The following is a 22,095-nucleotide window of genomic DNA, read 5'->3' as shown; positions in this document are numbered from 1 at the left end:
GTCCCTGCTAAGTGCCAGCCAAATTTAACCTCTTTTGGTTATTTTTAAACACTATCATGAACACCTTTGTTTCTTCTCATCAAGGGCTAGACTCAATGGGGAGGATAGAGTATAGAATCTTTCGAAATATTTGCAATTTGCCTTCCCTAAGGATTCAGAAACCATTCTCTTCTACCTGTCCTTTCCAAACTGTATGTCTGGAGGGAGGTAAGGCTGGCAAGTTGCCTTTCTCAGATGGGCAGCAGTAATGGCTGTCTATTGAAACAACAGAGATGGCAGCACACAACTGGGCTGACCAGGAGTGCAGGTGTCCAGATAGCCCACAATTCTGTGGTCCTGTCCCTCCTTGCTAATGCTGGGGCTGGCCACATCGTGGCCACAGAGAAGGTGATGTGACTGTATGATTCATAATGGCCTCAATTTACTGAGTACCACTGTATGTCCAGTACCATCACATGAATCATCTTATTTAATCTTGATAGGCAGGTACTATCATTGACAGGCAGGGAAACTGAGGTTTCAGGAATATGAGTTATCTCCTCTAGGTCATACTGTTAGAATGGAGCCAGCATTTAGACCATGGTTTCAGGCCTGCAACCACGTACCCACTGGGTCCCTGTAATCTACCTTACCTAGAATTTCTGGGAATGAGACACCTGAGCTACTGAGGCCAGTTCCTGCCCTTGTCCACCTGCTTCCATCATCTACCTCATGGACCTTATTATGAAACTGACTGTTCTTCCTTCATCCTGTCCCCATTCCTACTCTTTCCTAGATCATTCCCTTTGGTATAGTAACATACTACTATATCCCCCCAAACCCTTTGGCCTCACAGCCCTCTCTAGCTATCACCCTAGTTATTTGCTCCCCTTTTACAATATTCCTCAAAATTATTATATATATTTACTATCACTGCCTGTCTCCTTCCAGCTGTCTTGACATCATGGTCTTCTCATGGTTGTCAGCAACTGCCACTTTGCCAAGTCCTTCTCTTATTTGGCCTGAGTATTAGATGCTGCTGATTCTTCCCACCTTCTGGAAGCACACTTTCTTCACTAGGCTTCTGGACCTCTATAAACTTTTACATTTTCTCTTATTGCTGGGTCCTCCCCTTTTCTCCAACCTTTTAATGTTGATGTACTTCAGGGCTTAGTCCTTAGATGATTTCTCTTCTCTGTGTGCTTAATCCCTGAGTGATCTCAGCCAGTCTCATGACTTTGAGTACATGTATTCAAATCTGTTATCTCCTCTCCATTGCTACTGCTGCCCTCTTAATTCAGGTCTCACCAATTCCCTCAGAAAGTCTCCTAAGTAGTCTCTTTTCAACCTGTCCCCTTCCAATCCACCATCCCTACTGTAGCCTGATGGAACATTCCAAAAGACAAATATGATGCTGGCACTGCCCAGTGTGAATCCCTCAGTGCCTTCCTGTGGCCTTCAGGATCATAGGCAACCCATCAGCATGGCTCTCAAACCCTTTAGTTATCTGGCCCTGGCCCACGTCTCCAGCCTCATCTATCAACTTCCTCCCCTTACCTCATCTCCCAAGCCTCAGTAATGCCCAGCTATGTATGACTCCCTGAGCATCCTCCCTCATGTTTCCATTGCTTATAATAAATTCCTGGCCAATAGGAAATAGGCATCTCCCTATTATTCAAAGTTTAAATGAGACCTCAACCATAACTGTAACTTTTATGAGTTTCCCCCATTGTTCCCTCTCTAACCCCATGCTAGGATGGTTTACTTGTTCCTCTGAGCCCACACTGTACCAAATGCACACACAGAAGCCCCTACAATACTTAATTGCCCTAGTTCTTTACAAGTCTTTCTCCTTCGACTAGACCACAAATGAATAGTCATTAAGCACAGGTTTGTCTTGGTATCCTAGGTGGATAGCCAAAGACTAGGACTCTACTACATTCCATGAAAATGCCTGAAATTCTGAGGGCCAGACATGATGTCTTATACACACCATAGGAGTTCAGTGACTGTCTATCAAAAGAAAGAATGAATTCTAAAGTTTGAACTGTCGGTGAGGAACTGCTCCCTAGGAACCTTAAGTACTGAAGAGCAGGATCTACAAATTATTTTATGTAGGGCAAATACAGAAATAAGGCAATTCATGCAGCTGCTATGGAACAGTATAGAAGTTCCTTAAAAAATTAAAAATAGAATTGTCATCTGGTCCAGCAATTCCATTTTTGAGCATATACCCAAAAGAAGAGAAAGCAGGGACTCAAACAGATATTTGTGCAGCATTGTTCATAGCAGCATTATTAACAATAGCCCAAAGGTGGAAGTAACCCAAATGTTCATTAGCAGATGAATGGTAAACAAAATGTGTCTATCTATACAATGGAATATAATAGGAAAGAAATTCTGATACACTGTACAACATGGATGAACCTTGAAGACATGATGAATGAAAGAAGCCAGTCACAAAGGTATATAGAGTGAACGTTTTCCACTTACATGGCGTGCCTAGAACAGTCAAAATCATAGAAACAGCAGAAGGGTAGTTGCTAGGGACTAAGGGGAGGAGAAATGGGGAGTTGGGGATTAATGGGAACAGAGTTTTAGTTTTGTCAGATAAAAAAGTTCTGGACACACACATGGTGGTGATGGTACTGACAGTGTGCATGTACTTAATGTGACTGGACTACACACTTAAAATGGCCCAAATGATAAAACTTTTATTTCTATTTTACTACAATTAAAAACGAAAAAACTCCCCATTCCCATTCCCAAGCAACTACTAACCTGTTTTCTGTCACCTTATGTTTGTTTACATTTTCCAGAATTTTACATAAATACGATCATGAAGTTTCTTCTTTTCTTTGTCTAGCTTCTTTTGCTCAGAATAATTATTTTGAGGTCTAACCATATTGTTTCATGCATCAATACTTCATTCCTTTTTATTGTTGAGAAACATTCCCTTGTAGAGATATACAATTATGCACCCATAAACGGTGGTCAGTGACTGACCACCCTTATGATGTGGTCCCATAAGATATTGCCTACTGATGTCATAGCCATATCATTCTAAAAATACTCTGTCATGTTCACACAATGACAAAATTGCTTAATGACATGTTTCTCAGAACCTATCCCATTGTTAAGCAAAACATGACTGTACCACTATTTATTCATTCATCTCTTGGTGGGCATTTGGGTGTTTCCAGCTTTTGACTATTAAAAATAAAGCTGCTACACATATTTAAAAAAATGAAAAGAAGGCAATACACTATTACTCTGAGCTGTTGACATCGACTTGGTTATTTCTTTGTTTTTATGTCTTCCCGATGGCAATTTTATAGATGAAGTATATTTTTTTCTCCCTGTGGTGACCATGTTCTGTGTTCCCAGTGTTTTTTCTTTCTTGTTCTTTTGTTTAGTTATATATTATTTTAAGCTCCTCTCAGAATGCTCACTCTTTAGCTATCTTTTTACTCATGATGTTTTCAGTGTTTTTGGCAATCATGTTTATGTGGGTGAGAATAAGTATCAATCTATTAATATAAAAAAAAAAGATCTAAAACACAATACCAGACTCCTTGAGCAAGGAAGAAGAGTTCTTGAGTGATAGAAAATTGGTTAAAACTATTATTAGGGCTGGGGATGTGGCTCAAGTGGTAGCGCACTCTGGCATGCGTGCAGCCCGGGTTCGATCCTCAGCACCACATACCAACAAAGATGTTGTGTCTGCCGATAACTAAAAAAAAAAATAAATATTTTTTAAAAACTATTATTAATCACTATTTTTAAAAAATATATTTTAGTTATTGATGGGCATTTATTTATTTATTTATTTACAGTCCTGAGAATCAAACCCAGTGCCCCATGCATGCTGGGCAAGCACACCACCACTGAGCCACAACCCCAGCCCTATTAATCACTATTTTGATATGCAGACTTCCTGACATTTCTGAAAAATGGGAAAAAATGGTTTTATACTTACAGAGAAAATGACATTCATGATGTGCTTTGTGAGCTAATTGGTACTCACTCCCACATTGATAAAATTTGCTTAATGTGGTAGCTGATCTTCTTTTATTGGTTCTTTTTAGTTTTATATGACAGAAGAATCCTTTTTGACATAATTATACAAGCATGGAATAGATCTGATTTTAATTCAGACTCCAGTACCTCTCTTTTCCCTTCCCTTTCCCCAGCCCCTGCTGGTAGCTGATCTTGAACCCATTATTTGAACTGAAAAGTTCACTAGCCACTTGATTTTCATTTATTGAAATCAACTATATTAAAGAGAAATTACAAAACAATCAAGATATATAGTAAGCTGAATCTTGGTTTCCTAAAAAAATGGAAGTCACTTTAATTTTGTAAACATTTTCAAGTGCTGTTTATGTGCCACAAATCCTTTTAGGTCTGATAAGGTATTACTGTATCACTTAAAATGACTTTTGAGAGGACTGAAGCATACATGAAGATGTTTAACCTTTTGCTTTCTTTGCAGCGAGTGGGCCATGGTGATGACAACCATGCTGATCCTGACCGATCTCCTATATTCCTTCAATTTATTGATTGTGTTTGGCAAATGACAAGACAGGTGAGAGTTTTCAAGTATATTTCTGACCTATGTAGTGTTTGATTCAAGTATATCTTAAGTTGAAAATTGGATAAATTTCCATTGCCGTTTCATTCAAAATCAATGTTTGTATGTAAAATATGACCCCTTATGTTATTTGGTACAATTTGATTCTTATTCACTTAGAAACATAAGCTGAAAATTAGAAAAAACAAATTTCACACCAAGTTAATTTTCTTCTGCAAGTGGTTGTTGTCAATCTTCTTTTGTACCAGCTGTGCAAACCAAGGCCCATTCTGCCTCTAGTGCTCCCTTTTTGTCAGGTCCAGGAAACCTGCTTAGTCTCCTGCTGGGCACTTAATCTAACATTTAGCCAGATGTTAGAAATGCAGATATGGCTGTAAATAGGGTCAGATCAGAGAATTTAGGAATCTAGGCATTCTGATCTAGGTCACAGCACCTCATACCTGAAAGTCACTGAGACTTTGAAGTATGTGTCAAGAACCAAAGGCAGAGAGGAAGCTGTGTAGTAGTTTATCTTCAGCTATCGCTTAGTTTTCAAACCCCAGTACACAGGGTGCTGGTTAGCAAGGAAGCCAGGCATATATCCTTCTTCCCTTAGGCCCCATGGCTTTCAGTTCAGAGCAGACCATAGGGCACTTGCAGTTTTTTTCCCCCTTATCTCCAATTTCCAAGCCTGAGTTTGGTGTCTTAGCCTTGGGATAGGAGATAGTGTCAGGGAAATGGACTTGGAATCAGAGAAAGGGAGGAAGGAGGTAAAATGGATTAGTTTTTCCCAGAGCCTACTGTGCAGCCTGGCTGAGGGAGAGGCTGCCAGGAAGAGTAAACTAGGGGACTGAGAACCAGGGCCTGGGTGCAGTCTCTCCTATACACTTGCATGGAGCTCTTGCCTTGGCTCCTTCAGGTAAGGGGAAGGGAACCAGCCAGAAAGCTGCTGAAATCTGCAAGGGATTCCTCCAACAGTCATAAGCTCATCTGTGATACTCCTGGCAACCTTACCACAGTCACCCTGGGATCTTTTTAGAGTACAACTGCCTTCTCACTGTAGAAAGTTGTAAAATGTCAATTGTGTTTCCTGATTATAAGCTACTGTTACTGAAGGGAGCTTGTGTTGGGGCAAAAAGAAGGTGGAGCTCCATTGCACTACCTCTACTGCCCCTGCTGCCCTTTCCCACCTCAGCTGGGACTTCTCCCAGGCACCATTGCCTGGGAGCTTGGGAGCCATGGTAGCTCTCAGGCTTACCAAAGATTGGATGATGCTCTGGGAGTGGAGCTCAGCACTCTGGTTTCACAAGCCTCCAGGCATTGTGGTGTATACTTAAGTTTGGAACTTTAAATGAAACACATCCCCTGGGGTTCTATTTGAAATGCAGAATCTGAGTCTGTGGATCTGGGGTAGAGCCAGCAATGCTGCATCTCCACAAGGTGATGTTGCCGGTTCACAGAGCACACTGTGGAAAGGGTCTAGAGAATGTTGGCCTATCTTCAGAGTGGCAAGGACTTCTGAGTAGCCAAGGGAGATCTCACAGAGTACTCAGGTCCTCACTTAGAACTGACTCTTCCTTTTAAAAAATGTTTTTATGAGTGCTTTATAGTTATATATAATATAGGGGATCATTTTGACATAATAATACATGCATGGAATATAATTTGCCCCATTTCAGTCCCCAGTACTTCCATTTTCCCTCACCTCCTCCCTCCCCCTATTCTCATTTCTCTATTCTATTGGTCTTCCATCTGTTTACTTACTGTTTGGTTTTCTTTTTTTTAAACTTTATTTTATTTATTTATATGTGGTGCTGAGGATTGAACTCATGGCCTTGCATGTGCGAGGCGAGCGCTCTACCGCTGAGCCATAACCCCAGCCCCTACTTATTGTTTTCTTAATTGGTGCTTGATAGATATACATAAATGTGGAATTCACTGTGGTATATTCATACATACACACACACACACACACACACACATAGCATAATTTGATCAATTGCTTTTTTTAAAAAAAAGAATTTATCCTTTATTTTATTAGTTAATTAATTAATTAAGTGGTGCTGAAGATCCAACCCAGTGCCTCACTTGTGCTAGGCAAACCCTCTACGACTGAGCTACAACCCCAGCCCAGTTTGATCATTTCATTCTGCAGTTCCTCCCTTTTCCCACCCTTTCTTTTTCTCTTTCAGTCCCTTTCTTCTTCTCTACTAATCTCCCTTCTATTTTCATAGGATTTCCCCCTCTTTTTAAAATTTACTTCATTTCTCTCTAGTGATTACATAGGAGAAAAAACATTCAACCCTTGAGTTTCTGAGCCTGGCTTATTTCACTTAGCATGATGTTCTCCAGTTCCATCCATTTACTGGCAAATGCCATAATTCCATTCTTTATGGTGAAGTAAAACTCATATATATATCTCACATTTTCTTTTTCCATTCATCTGTTGATGGGCACCTAGACCAGTTCCATAACTTGATTATTGTAAATTGTATTGCTATAAACATTGTTATGCCTGTATCACTATAGGATGCTGAATTTACTTATTTATTTTGATAAATAACAATGAGTGGGATGGCTGGGTCATATACTTTTAGACCTAGCATCAACACACTGATTGAGGTCTCATGTTTATCTGAGAGCCAAGACAGTGGATTAAAAGTAACCATTTAGAGAGCTGGTGCGGGATAGAATGGTGGCACATAGACTATACAAGTAACAAGTAACTGCAGAGACAGGCTCAGAAGGCAGGGAGGCTGGCTATAAGTCCTACTGTTATATATGCCTTCTACTTTGTGCTGTTTGTATTGATTCTGAGCCAATAACAAAATTAAATGATTTTTAATTTCAGGTTAAGACAAGAAAGTATGAAACATATCCTAGAAAATTGCATATAAATGTCGTATGAAAAAATAATTCTGATACCACTAATGGGATAAGCACGCATTAGCACAGAACATCCATTTTTGTGGATGTAAAGTAGTGTATTCCTCCTGAATGCCTAGAGGATGTATGAATAAACCCCTTCAAACCCCTTCAAACTGATTTTTGTTCTTCATACTGTTTAGTGCCTATTTTCTTGTCTAATCTGTTAGTTTTGTATTGTTTATTGGATTTTTAAATTAGAGCTTTATAGTTATACATAGTAGTTGGATTCATCCCATCAAACTCATTCATGCAAGGAAATAAATTTCAGTTCATGATACCCTCTTTCCCCTCCCCATTTATCCCCTCTCATCCTTCCTCCCCTCCCATGTTCTCCTTCCTCTACTCTGCTTGACTTCTTTTCACTCATCTAGCTTCATCATGTGAGAGAAAACATTCAATCTTTGAGTTAATGTCTGAGTCCAATTCCATTGTATATATGTATCACAATTTCTTAATCTATTCATCTATTGATGGGTGTCTGGGTTGATTCCATAATTTAGCTATTGTGAACTATGCTACTCTTAGCATTGAGGTGGCTGTATCGCTGTGCTATGCCAATTTTAGATCTTTGGGGAAAATACCAAGGAGTGGGATAGCTGGGTCATACAGTAGTTTCATCCTTAGTTTTTTGAGGAATCTTCATACTACTTTCCAGAGTGGGTGCAGTAGTCTGCAGTCCCACCAACAATGTAAAGTATACCTTCCCCCCCAACAACCTCGCCAGCATTTATCATTGTTCATATTCTTGATCATTGCCATTCTGACTGGATTGAGATGAAATCTTAGTGTAGCTTTGATTTGCATTTCCCTGATTGCTAGAAATGTTGAACATTTTTTCATATATTTATTGGCCATTTGTGTTTCTTACTTTGAGAAGTTTCACAAAAAGTTATTTTGCCTATTTATTGATTGGGTTATTAATCTTTTTGGTGTTAATTTTTTTTAATTCTTGTATATTTTGGATATTAATCACCTATTAGATGAGTCACTAGCCAAAATTTTCTCCCATTTTGTAGGCTTTCTCTTTCTGCTCTTAATTGTTTCCTTGGATTTTAAGAAAGAAAATATGGGGTTTGGATTAGAACATTTTGGGTGCCTCCCACAGCTCAAATATTCTGTTCATGAAAGGTGTGTATTGCTAATACATTAGGAGAGATAAATGATTAGTGTTTATCAATTAACAAATGATTGATATAGATGCATCCATGTAACAAGATTGCTTATTTTAGGTTGCCCAAAGTTAAATCAACTATGCTAAGTCAGTGTAAAGTTGTTAAAAACCTCAGAATAAAATGAACTAGTCTATATGTTGACAAACTGTTAGAAAAGGAACTAAGGGAAAATAATTGAGGGAATCTTTAGTCTCAGAGATTTTGTATAATAGTCATAGTTTAATTGCACCTTTACTCTTTTGGATAGGTTTAATAGTTACTAATAAATGTGCATTCCTCAAGAGGTACAGAATTTTATTGTAGATTACTGTGGATATTTTGAAAGTCTACTTTTTGTGGGAATGGTATAGTTTCCAAGTGAAGAAATCAAAACATACTGAATGGCAGAGAGTTAATATTTTATTTGTATTGCCCTACTGCTACTACTTCCCCCAGAGAGTTGTTTTCTTAGTTGAACTTAATGCCACAATACCCTTTGAGTATGAATGGCAATCTTTACCCAATGAACCAAAGTGAGTATAGACAGATGAAGCCTTTGTTTTTTGGTTTTCATAGGTGCCAATAGGGTTGGATTGAACCCTGCTCACTTTGCCCTCCCATACCTGGTATGCAATTGGCCACAAGGCTTGTCTGTGGCACTAAGACATACCTACCCAGACTCCCAAATCTAGCATGCAGGCTTGGGGCAATCAGTAAGAATGCTTGTTGTCTTAGTCTATTTGGGTTGTTATGACAAAATACTGCAGACCAAGTGGCTTATAAACAACAGAAATTTCTCAACAGTTCTGAAGGTTGAGATGTCTAAAATCTAAGTGCTGGCAGATTCTGTCTAATGAAGGTCTATATCTTGGTTCATGATGACACATTTTCACTGTCACTTCAGATGATGGAAGGGACAGGGGAGCACTCTTAGCCTCTTTTGTAAAGATATTAATCCCATTCATGAGGACTCTACCCTCGTGCCTTAATTACCCCCCAGAAATCCTACTTCCTAATTCTATCACCTTGAGGGTTAGGATTTCAGCATAGTTATGGGATACTGGGAAAATGGACATAGCACACTTGACATTTAAAACAAAAAAAATAAAAAACAGCCATTTGGCCTAGATGCAGTGGCACATGCCTGTAATCCCAGCAACTCAAAAGGCTGACGCAGGAGGATCACAAGTTCCAGGCCAGCCTCAGCAGCTTAGTGAGATCCTGCCTCAAAATAGAAAAAAATTAAAAGGTCTGGGACTATGGCTCAGTGGTAGAGTATTCCTGGGTTCACTCCCTAGTATATATATATTAAAAAAAAAACAGCTATTTTCAATGTAAGGCCATTGTTAGAGTTGTAGTGAGCAGTCTTAAAAACCCAGGAGAGAATTCACAAGTAGATTTTATTAGTATTTCAGCCAGAGACATCACATTGTTGATTTACTTAACCTGGGGACAAGAATACCAGTAAGAATAATCACCACGGCTGGTTTCCAGAAGTTTCTGAAGAAGCAACATTATGTTTGGGCTCCTTAAGGAGAGATATTTGTGTTTCTATGAGATCAGTCCCTGAGGAGAGAAAGGCAAATCTTTATTGAAGGTCACTATACTTAATTTTTTAAATCAACTAATGTAATAACTTAGTGAAGAAAATCACAGTTTCAAGTGGAGTCTAGACTGTCATCATTTGACTGTTGTTTCTAATAGAAAACCCTATTCCTAGTATAGTAAATTAGTAAAGACAAATTAAAAAGTAAACTTGTCTTTCAGTGATCCTCATTGTCACTCTAGAGATATCAGGACTAGTCATAATAGTGTGCAAAACATCACTCTGATTGGAGAATAGGTCTTTTATATAAACTGACTTCAATACAGATACACTAGGTAACTCTATTTGGTTTTGTTCTAGTTGACTCTGCTTCATTCAGTAGGTGATGAATATTTCACTATGTTTTAAAATTAGAATTCTGGCATATAGTAGGTACCCAGTATACGCTGATGCTGAGATCATTATTATCATTTCCAGATAACTCAATGCCAGCTACTAGCTAAAACCTGCTGGCAATGCTAATAGTCTCATTGGAATTCTGCAAAGCCCTATCATCAGTTACCTAAAACAATTGAGATGATTATATAGTTTTTGTTAATATGATGAATTATAATAATGGCTTTTGGGGTAACATTGATTTTCAGATGTTAAACCAGCCTTGCATTCCTAAGACAAACCCTACCATCACCCTCTCACATGCTAGGCAAGTGCTTTATCACTAAGCTACATCACAGCCCTTTTTGTTTTGAGACAGGATCTTGCTAAGTTGTCCAGGCTATGGATACATTTACGATCTTCCTGCCTCAACCTCCTGAGTATCTGGAATTACAAGTGTGTGCCACCACATCCAGTTTGTATTACCCTTTTAATATGCTGCCATGTTCAATTTGCTCTTATATCAGTAAGAATTCAGGGATATATGTTCAGAGGTTGTGTTCGTGGGAAAGTTCTTAGTTATGAGGGTTTTTTTAATGGATAGAAGAGCTATTAATATTTTATATTTCTTCTTGGTTCACTTTTGGTATATGTTGAACCCAGGGTCTCCCTTCCTGCTGTGTGGCCTACAGTGTGCCTCCAAATAGGAAGCTGGAACAATAATAGTGCTCCCCTCACTTATTTGCCTTCTCTCAAGGTCACAGTCTCTTGTTGCCTATTGCCAATATATCAAAACATTTTTGTTTCATATATTTTATCCAGTTTTCTGTTTCTATCAGAAGGGTGAACCTGAGCTCTGTCCTACATTGTGAGAAGTAGAAACTACATAAAATATTTTAGGCATAGAAAAATACAACAAATTTTGTTGTTTCTCAGCCAGACAGATCACCTTGGACTTGAAACTTAGATAGTTAAGACATAGGGTCATTCTGCCTTTTAATCTCGATAAATTCCAAACAGTAATTTAGTTATCTTTCACAATGAAGTGTTATTACTTTATTTTAGAAATTAGACTTTAAGACAACCTTATTTTTCTCTCCATTTAAGTTTCCTTCAGCATTCGAGTTTAATGAACTATTCTTGATTACAATTCTGGATCACCTTTATAGCTGTCTCTTCGGGACCTTTCTGTGTAACTGTGAACAACAGCGGCTCAAAGAGGTAAGTGTCTTATGTCTCCCATGTTGCCCAGGCACCTATTCCAATAAGGACTATTATAGAAGGAGGCCTAAATGGAGGGAGGACTTGGCTTCTGGTCCTGATGCTATCTGTAAGTGTGCAGGGAGATGGGGCTTATACTAGAAGCCCTCACGGGGTTCTAGCAACTCAAGCACATATGTCTAATATGAGCCTCTTACTTTATAGTGTTTGGGACCCAATGAACCATGACTTACTTTCTTTCTTTCTTTCTTTCTTTCTTTCTTTCTTTCTTTCTTTCTTTCTTTCTTTCTTTCTTTTAATTGTAGATGGACACAATCCTTTTATTTATTTATTTTTATGTGGTGCTGAGGCTCGAACCCAGTGCCTCACATGTGCTAAGCAAGTATTCTACCACTGAGCCCCAGCTCCAGCCCATGACTTTCTGAGGAGTAACACAAATCTGTACTCCTCTGCATTCAGTGTGATTGAGCCCTGTTAACTTAAAAGGGAAAAAAAATAAAGAATAAAGTTTATGGTAATCATCATATCTTAATAAAGTTCTTTAAAACAAAGAAAAACCCAGCAGCAGAAGATTGAAATTTATATATAGAATTTAAACTATGATTTCATCTATTTTGGTGGAAGGGGGACTGCAAAATTTACTATTTAAAAAAAAGCCTAGTCTCTTGAGACTTAATTTATATACTATGACATTCACTCATTTAAAGTGTACAGTTCAGTGGTTTTAGCATACACAGATTGAGCAAACATAACCAATATGTAATTTTATAAAATTTTTATCACTTCAAAAATAAACACCACACACCCTAGCCTCTGGCAGTCACTAATCTGCTTTCTGTCTCTATGGATTTGATTTCATTTCATATACATGGAGTCATATGGTAGGTGGACTTTTGTGACTGACTTCCTTCACTTCCTTTTTCAGAATGAAAACATGTTTTCAAGGTTCATCATGTGCCAATACTTCATTCTTTTTTTTGTGAATGAGTCATGTTCTATTGTATGAATAGACCACATTTTAAAAAATATTTTGTTATACATGGACACAGTATCTTTATTTTGTTTATTCATTTTTTTTATGTGGTGCTGAGGATTGAACCCAGTGCCTCATACATGCGAGGCAAGTGCTCTGCCACTGAGCCACAACCCCAGCCCTAGATGACATTTTTTATCTATTCATTGGTTCATAGAAATTTATGTTATTTTCACTTGGGGGCTCTTATGAATAATGGTGTATTATAAACATTCATAATTTTTGTGGACATACTTTTGTTTCTCTTGGATACAAAAGAATGGAATTGCTATGTCATGCCACAAATATATGTTTAACTTATTTATTGGGGAACCACCAGCTTGTTTTCCAAAGCAGTTGCACCATTATGCATTATTACCAGCAATGTCTGAGGGTTCTCATTTCTCTGCATTTCACTAACACTTATTACTTCCTTAAAAAATAATAACCATTGTACTTGGTAGTATGACATGTTTTTAATTTGCATTTCCCTTACAATCAATGATGTTGAACATCTTTTTATGTGTTTATTGGTCATATGTATATCTTCTGTGGAGAAATGTTTATTCAGGTCTATTGTCCATTTTTTATTAGGTTATTTGTCAGTTTCATTATTGACACATTTTATATATACAAGTCCCTAATAAGATATATGATTTGTAGTTTTTTTCTCTCATTCTGTGGGTTATTTTTTTACTATCTTTATGATGTCCTTGGAAACACAAGTTTTTAATCCTGATGAAGTCCATTTTTTTTCTTTTGTAGCTTATACTTCTGTTACCGTATCTAAGAAATCATAGCTTAAGATCACAAAAATTTGATCCCGTTTTCTTCTAAAAATGTTACAGTTTTAACTTTTAAATTTCAGTATGTGATTCATTTTAAATTAATGTTTGTATATGATGTGAGATAAGGGTCCAACTGCATTCTTTTGTATTGGCTATCTAGCTAGTGCTGGAGGAAAGACTGTCTTTCTGCCATTAAAGTGTCTTGCCACCCTTGCTCTAAATCAGTTGACTATAAATGCAAGAATTCATTTTTATAATTTTTTCTCATATTTTAGTGGTCTATTATAATTATACATAATGACAGGATTCATTGTTACATATTTATACATGCACACAATGTAATTTGGCCAGTATCATTCCCCAGTATACCCCATATTCTGTCCTGTTAATCTTTATGTTTATCCTTATGACAGCACCACTGGTATTGATTATTGTAGCAAGTTTTGAAAATGACAAATATGAGTCTTCCTAATTTGTTCTTCCCTTTTGAAAATTAGTTTGGCTATTCTGGATCCTTTGAATTATCGGTGGTATTTCTCTTATAAATGTAAGAACTTAAATGGTCATAATTGAATGTTCCAGTGAGAAGTAAACATTTTTATAAGCAACAGAATAGTAGAACATTTTCTTTTTTATTATTTTTTTATTGTTGGTTGTTCAAAACATTACATAGTTCTTGATATATCATATTTCACACTTTGATTCAAGTGGGTTAGGAACTCCCATTTTTACCCCGTATACAGATTGCAGAATCACATCAGTTACACATCCACTGATTTACATATTGCCATAGTAGTGTCTGTTGTATTCTATTGCCTTTCCTATCCTCTACTATCCCCCCTCCCCTCCCCTCCCCTCCCCTCCCCTCCCCTCTTCCCTCTCTACCCCCTCTACTGTAATTAATTTCTCCCCCTTGTATTATTTTTCCCTTTCCCCTCACTTCCTCTTGTATGTAATTTTGTATAACCCTGAGGGTCTCCTCCATTTCCATGCAATTTCCCTTCTCTCTCCCTTTCCCTCCCACCTCTCATCCCTGTTTAATGTTAATCTTCTTCTCATGCTCTTCGTCCCTACTCTGTTCTTAGTTACTCTCCTTATATCAAAGAAGACATTTGGCATTTGTTTTTTAGGGATTGGCTAGCTTCAGTTAGCATAATCTGCTCTAATGCCATCCATTTCCCTCCAAATTCTATGATTTTGTCATTTTTTAATGCAGAGTAATACTCCATTGTGTATAAATGCCACATTATTTTTTTTATCCATTCGTCTATTGAAGGGCATCTAGGTTGGTAGAACATTTTCTTGACCTATTTTCTTCATTTGAATTTTTCACTGTTTGATCCATTGTTTAATGCTTATCTGTCTTGTCCCCATCCCTACAAATTTGGGTGTTTTCATTCAGATGAGCAATGCAAATTGTTAATCATTTCTAAATAGTGTAATGTAAAATTGAGGGGAAGAGAATAACCAATAAAAAAATAAAAATAAATAAATAAAATAAAATTTTTTAAAAATAAAATAAATAAATAAATAAAATTGAGGGGAAGATATGCATACTTCTCTATAGGCAGCTTTTCCAGTCTGCCGTCATGGCACAGTATTCTGCAGATACGTATGGTTTTTCCATTGCAAGGGATCTTAACTGTAAATTCTACCTACGTTTGTCAACATGAACAGTCACAAAAGCAAACGTTAAACCAGAATAAAAAAATGTATTTATTATTGATGAGTCCTATCATCTTGTGGATGTTAGAAAGTTCTCATTCCGCCTCCCCACAGACACACATACTGGATGTTGCCTAATATCAGCAATATGTTTTTCCAGGACAGCAAGCAGTGCATGTTCCCATGTTGTCCCCAGCATGAGGCCAGACTTGGTGGGAGGATGGGGATGGGGCCTAGTAACTCTTTGAGTTCTCTTCATTATTCCAGTCATTTTCTTTATGTAATACTCATTCTTGGAATATGAAGAAAAGCTTATTTCAGTTATTCCTTTTTTGTTTTTCAGGATATATATACAAAGACTATATCTTTATGGTCTTATATCAATAGCCAGCTAGATGAATTTTCTAATCCCTTCTTTGTGAATTATGAAAACCATGTGTTATATCCTGTTGCTAGTCTGAGTCATTTGGAATTATGGGTGAACTATTATGTACGATGGAATCCACGAATGAGACCACAGGTACCTTTTTGTTTTTATTCTCCTCATAGGAACACGTCTCTTTCCTGGTGAAGATGATGTTATAAAATGTGTGCATGGTGGGTGCTAACGTACTGTAGTTCTTTGCATTCATGTTCCTCTAGGCCAACCCCAAGCTGTTAGAGTTGAAAACCTCCTCCTTCCTGCCCTCTGTCCTCTACTGAGGAAGGTATGGAGAGAATCCTGTCTGTGTTTGGCTCTAAGTCTTATAAGTTGCTCGGAAGTCTTATGGGTGGAGTAGTACCTACTCTAGTAATGTATGTGTGGAGTTGGTGGAAAGGCTGTAGTAGCACAATAGAAAGAAGGCATGGGCTGAGGCACAGAACTGCCTCCCCTCCAGGAAGGGGTAATGTTTGCCTTACCATCCTAGACTGTTTCACAGTAATACTTTCTGAGATGGTAAAAACTGAGAGAACAATACATAGACAGGGCCAGTCAGCCAAGCCTGTGCCTGTACTTTGTGTTCTTCGGTGGCTGAGCTCTGGCTGTGAGCGAAGCCTCCCGTGACCTATTCTGAATGCTCCCCCAGTTTGGGGGCTTTGCCATGGGTTTTGACTCATCCCTGCTCCCCACCCCCAATTTTCTGTACATGGGTGGCCAGGCCTGGTGGGGTCTGGATGTGGAAAAGGAGGGAAGGAGACAGCCCTCACCTCTGTGGACAGAGAGCTTTCTGCTGAGGTTTATTCTTAAGATAACACATCCAAGGCTTAGCAGACACTCACCAGGAGTATGCTGCCCAGCCATTGTTCACACCACTGTTTTCCCCCATCAGCCAGTGATGAAGCCTGCCTGCTCTCTCTGCATTCCTCCTCAACCATCTGTCCCTCTCATGGTGTCCTCACATGCTCCATCTTAGCCCCAAGCCTCACAGACAGGGGCAAGGTCCAGTTGTTCATTTTACTTTCAGCTGTCTGGCACTGGAACTCCAGAGGGCACCGTCCCTTTCCTAACTCCTGGGGTTAACAGTGCACTTACGTGGAGCCTCAGCTGTGGGTTCAGTCTGACGTGTACACTCTGCTGCCCCAGGCAGCTGTGACCCATCTCCTCCTTGGATCCTCTGCTCTGATGCCGCAGCCCACACCAGTCACACTTGCTGCATGTTTCCCTGATGCTTCACTGTTTCACTCCATTTGTTCCATGAGGCTTCAGCTGCAAAAGCCCTTTCCTCCTCTAGATCCTGTGAGTTGGCCCTGCTGCCTTATAACTGCAGGAGCATTTTTCAGTGTTCACTGATCATAGCACTTACATAGTTCTCTGAGCTAGGCCCTACACTCCCTGTTGCCTTCACCTCTGTTGTTCCCTCTCCTCTTCCCTGGCTGGGGCTGGTAGCTCCAAGTAGCACAAGTGGCACCTCAAAGCTCTGCAGGTGTGGAAGTGCAGGGTGAACTGCCATCCTTTCACTGGAGTCCAGGCTCCAGATCTACTCTGCCTGCCTTTGCTGCTGTACCTAGGAGACCCAGCCTTCACCCGCTTCCAGCAGCTTCCTCCTTTGTGTGTTTTGCTGTCACAGGCACTTGGCTGAATTCTTCTTTGCTGGGCAGCTGTAGAGTGGGAAAGTCACACCTTTGTTTTAATTATGTAGAGAGAGCCACTAAATAGTCTGTTTAGTGATTCCAGGGACCAACTGTTTGGTGCTCTTTTGGTTAGAGGGGTTTCTCAGTTACTGCAGGGCTTAGCAGGTCATAGACTTGAAATGTAAGCAGCATCCCCTTGAAGCACTGTGCTAGCTCCTTCTGCCGGTGCCACAGGCCCAGCCACACACCCTGTTATGCTCATTCTCCATTAGAAACAAGTGAGGGCAGGGAGCAAATCTTTTGTAAGAGATCTATTCTTGATGTTTCCTCCCTCATGGAAGAGCGTTCAGTTTCAGCGTGATGATGATCAAGGGAACATGGCTATAGCTGCCTATCTTGAGGTCCTTTAATGTGCCACTGGGCACTGTGCCTGTGACTTCATGTCAGTCCCACAGTGCAGAGGGTGAAGGGAAGGGTCTGAAAAGCCATAATTCATCCAGGACTTGCCAACTTGTGTGCAGTTGTGGAAGGATATCCCTCACCAGGGCCAAATTGGGTCTCTGGCAGTAACTCAGTCCTGATCTGGAGCAAGGCCCTGAGCCTCACGGCAAGGTGCAAGCGTGATACAAATCTATGCCAAGTACCTGCCACAGTGCTGGGGGGTGGTGTAGAAGGTGGGTGTCCGGTTTTTTGTGTGTGTTCTCCCTATGCTGTATCTCCATGGCTACAGCTTTTATACTAAAGGCCACAAACACAACATGCTGGGCACATGGCCTTTTGGGACACTGGTGATATACCATGCTAGGGAGGCAGGTGGGCATTTGTACAAGGCCAGGTGTATGATGGGGAAAGCTTCCTCCCTCTGGCTGCACTGTGGTGGATGGGAAGCAGAAGGCCATGAGGCAGGTTGCCATAGGTGTGTGGTGAGTGGAACAGAGTCATGTGGGGCTGAGAGGAGGAAGGATATAGGAGGAAAGGCAGGGGACACAAGCCTACTGGGTCTCTTTGCTCTGAGAAGGAGATGGCAAGGTTCACTTCTGTGAGAGGGGCTCCCTCTTAAAACCTATTAGAGGATGGCTGAGTGGGGCCAAGAGCCAGTGGGCATCCTCCTCCTTTGGGCCTTGGCTTATGCCTCACACATGCTAGCACACCTGGGTCAGACATAGCTAGCCTTTCTCTGGTAAGTTTCTCTAACGCAGTCCTGCATTTAAGCCTCAGAGTTATCTGTTTTTCAGGCACCCCCTTGCTTAGTAGCAAATAAACTGATACATGAGAAAATTACAAAAAGCTCCCTGAGGACATAAGGTGATGGTGGCACACTTGGGCAGCCCGGGTCTCATTTCCTGGGTGTGCAGGAGACTGTTCCCCTGCGTGCTCTGCTCCAGGAAGCTCATGTGTGTGTTAATAATGGTGGTTGATTGCAAAGCATTCCCTCATCTGATTGGAATCAAACAATCCCACAGATGAGCAAAATCCCAGAGAGATCCTAAGGTTAAGAGAACTATTGTCATTGTTAGTGTCCTTTAAGGATCAGCCTTTGCTATAAGACCCTGATGTTGCTGTCCCCTACCTCCTTCTTCCCATGGTCTGACAAAGGAGAGTGTTCTTAGCCTCATTGGTGCTGGTTACTGAGCACCCTGTGATGTTGGAAGCATGCAAATGCCCTATCTTTACTCCTCTTCCTTCTCTTGTTCTTCCCCCCACCTACCAGAAGGGCTGATCACCAGGGCACCATGATGGTGCAGCTTCAAGTCTTTGACCTGGTGAGTGATGAGCTAGAGAAGCAGGCTAGTGCCTGGAGGTCAAGTTCAGGGTGTTACTCTCAGGGCAAGGGGAAGAAGCCACTAGAGGATAATAACATGGTATGTCATGAGGTCTGCTTGAGGCTTGGAATCCACCTAGTAGCTGTGTGTGCACAGTGGGTTTGGGAGGAGAAAAGGATCCAGACCCCGCCCTGTGCCTCTTCACTTCCCTAGTGACCTCCCTGCCTAGTCAACTTTGCTCACAGCCTGTGAAAGTCCAGGTCTTTGATCTCTGGGCTTCTAGTAGGTGCTGAGGCTATCTTGGTAGTTTGGAGAGCTAGATGCTATGACTATAAAATAGCGTGACCTTCTAGTTTCTTTATTGTCCCATCTCAATCTGTGGGTTTGAAAGAAAGATAACTGGGGTGAAGCACTTGAGCAGAAGTACTGAATAATTGAGTGAGAGGCTAGTCCCTTTCCCATGGCATCACCCCTCTGGGGCCTTATGCTCTACTTCATTGCAAATAAACACAGCTCCAAGTAGTAGAAAGTGCTGATTTAACAAATGTATTTTTCAGTCAGGGGGACTATTTATAAAAATGCACAAATACAGAGCTCTTGGAGGCAGCAGGGTCTGCATGTGAACATGGCTTAGCTGGGCAGCCCGGAAGCACCATGTGTGTTTGACAGTCTTCAGCAGACTGCTTGGCTGAGTCTGCACTGGGCAGACTCAGGTCTGCGGTCTCACCAGAGCCTGTGAATCTTGTCCTGAGAACTGGGAGCCCAGCAAGGAGAGCAGAGGGCAAAAAGGCCTGAATGGTGCCCAGTCCAGTCTGGCTCATTGCCAGTAGATGCAGGGTAGTCTGGGTGGCAGCTGAAGCACATGGCTTATGGGGAAGGGATCAGTGTACACTGGGGGAAAGATCAGTAACTGGTCCAGGAGACTTGTAACACAGGATTCTGGGTGAGGAAATAACCACAAAGCTGAGGGCCTAGATGTTGGAACACAGTACTGTAAGAGCAGCCCAATAATGAGACTTTGTCTCTGCTCACCACCAGATGCCAATTCACCAGAATCTCAAGGAGCTGCTGGCTGTCAGGGCTGAGCTGCAGAAGCGGGTGGAGGATCTGCAGCGGGAGGTGGCCACACGTGCCGTCTCATCCTCGTCTGAGCGGGGCTCCTCGCCCTCCCACTCAGCCACTCCTGTCCACACCTCAGTCTGATGAGCAAGGCCAGTGTCTCGGGCCATCTTGCTGCTCCACCATCTCCCAGGCGGCTCAAGAACCTGGTCATTACTGTTAGGGCTGTAACTTGTGATCTTGTCTCTTAGGATTAGGCCCAGGGACCATCTGTGTGGCTAGGTGGCAGCTCCCACTGTCAGTAAATGCTTTTTGTTTTGTGACCAGCCTGCGACCCTCGTGTAGCCGGATTCACAGGGGAGCCACCTGTCACACACACCCTGTGAACCACCTTCCTCTCCTATGGACAGTGTGGGGGAAATTTGAGTGGATGCAGCGCAGCACTTAGGCTTAGAACATCTCACGCCATTTCTTTCCAAGTTAAACTCTTCATAGAAAAAACATCCTTCACTTGAAAGACCACACTGCCAGGCATGTGGCTTCTTTCAGCTCTTTGCCACAACTTGAAAACTGTTTTTAAATGAAATGTTTTGGGGAATATAGACAATTGCCATCTAGTCAACAGTTACCTTCATGCAAGGGGTCTTCCTGCACCAATTACTCTTGTGTACATATAAGGTATTTTTTAAAAAGAGAAACATGCCTTTATTTTCCTATGTCCTTTTTTATGTTTAGAATAGTCACCTGAGGGGGGATTTGCTTAACTGGACTATGTGATAAATTCTTTCCAAATGAACTTCATGCTGACTTTGGTGTGGTACATTTGAAATAAGCTTTGGATGTGGTCATTTCAATGGCAATGTGTTATTGACCTCAACCAAACTCTGTACTTGCCTCCTGAGGTGGCCCAGTCCATTCACAGGGAGCAATGGGTGCCTCAGGACAGCAAGAATTAGGTTATGCTGAGAACTCAGACAGCTGTGCCTAAGTGCTGGCCTCCCAGACAGCTCCTTCAAGAGCAGCGCCTATTGATAATTTCTGGGCTGTTTCTGCAGCCCACCATCTCTCGACAGATGCCAGGCATCTGTATCAAAGCAAGGCTGCTTTCTTGTCCAGTGATTTGCCTGGACAAAATAATATTTGTCATTTTATCACAACCCTTTCACATCAGTTTATTCACAAGACTGCCTGTCCATATTTTCAAGCAACCACTGTGCCATGGCTGAGGTTTGCTAGAGCAGAGCACACTTTTCCCTTGGTTCTTCCTTCTCAGAGCCAGCCTCAGTTAGGCAAGCTTCTCTCCATCGTTCTGCACCTTCACTTAATGAATTTAAGCTCTGTGATTCTGTGAGTCCTTGTAAGAATGAATTTATGATCAACTCTTAGCTCCTTCGTGTGGGGTGCCAGCATCCCTCCACCAAGTGCTGTGCCCATTTCTGCAAATCACCAGACCCCTACCTGCAGCAGGAGGTAAGATTACTCTCTGAAGCTTAAAGGGTCAGCCTCGGAACTACTGTTTTGCACCCTCTTCTGGTTGGTGTCAAGTTGCTGAATGCCACACAGAGTCCTACATGTTGACCTTACTTTTTAAAATATATTCCTAAAAAAGGTTTTCTATGGTCAAATATAGAGAATAGATTTTTTTTTCAACTTGCAACCTTCTGATTCTTACAGAAAATTATTCTTCCAGAAGATACTAGAAATATTTATTGAAGATAATTTGATAACCTCAAATTCTCAATTCTTATCATCTGGGGGATTTGTTGCTAAATCATAGCTTAATTAACGTTTACTTTTGATTTATGTTCCCAACACATCCAAAAGCTGATTTATAAACTATTATTCATTGATGCACTGATTTTTTTTAAAATGGAGATATTTCCCATTTTTATTCCCCTGGAAAAATATAATTCCCCAGCCGTACTAGAGCTGTTTTTATAGTGGAGTGGATGATGCTTTTGGCAGAATCAGAGAAGCCAAGAG

General features: G+C 40.6%; 1 protein-coding gene across 4 annotated transcripts in view; it reads left to right on the top strand.

The window, feature by feature from the left end:
* The window catches only part of Mtmr1 (myotubularin related protein 1), a 76,954-nt gene extending 56,165 nt beyond the window's left edge, over positions 1–20,789 (top strand). For 3 of the 4 annotated variants that reach the window (XM_026403519.2, XM_026403518.2, XM_026403520.2), the window contains 4 exons: positions 4,475–4,567; positions 11,660–11,773; positions 15,582–15,758; positions 20,092–20,789. In XM_026403519.2, the coding sequence (XP_026259304.1) occupies positions 4,475–4,567; positions 11,660–11,773; positions 15,582–15,758; positions 20,092–20,256 (549 nt within the window). In that variant the 3' untranslated portion in view covers positions 20,257–20,789. Of the gene's footprint in view, positions 1–4,474; positions 4,568–11,659; positions 11,774–12,078; positions 12,265–15,581; positions 15,759–20,091 lie in introns of those variants that run through there. The other variant, XM_077793959.1, reaches the window with a different exon arrangement.
* The last annotated feature ends 1,306 nt before the right edge of the window (positions 20,790–22,095 follow it).

The sequence above is a fragment of the Urocitellus parryii genome, chromosome X (assembly GCF_045843805.1).
Source record: "Urocitellus parryii isolate mUroPar1 chromosome X, mUroPar1.hap1, whole genome shotgun sequence".
Classification (NCBI taxonomy): Eukaryota; Metazoa; Chordata; class Mammalia; order Rodentia; family Sciuridae; genus Urocitellus; species Urocitellus parryii.
Note: the sequence above shows the minus strand (reverse complement) of the source record. Positions and strands in the feature narration are given on the sequence as shown.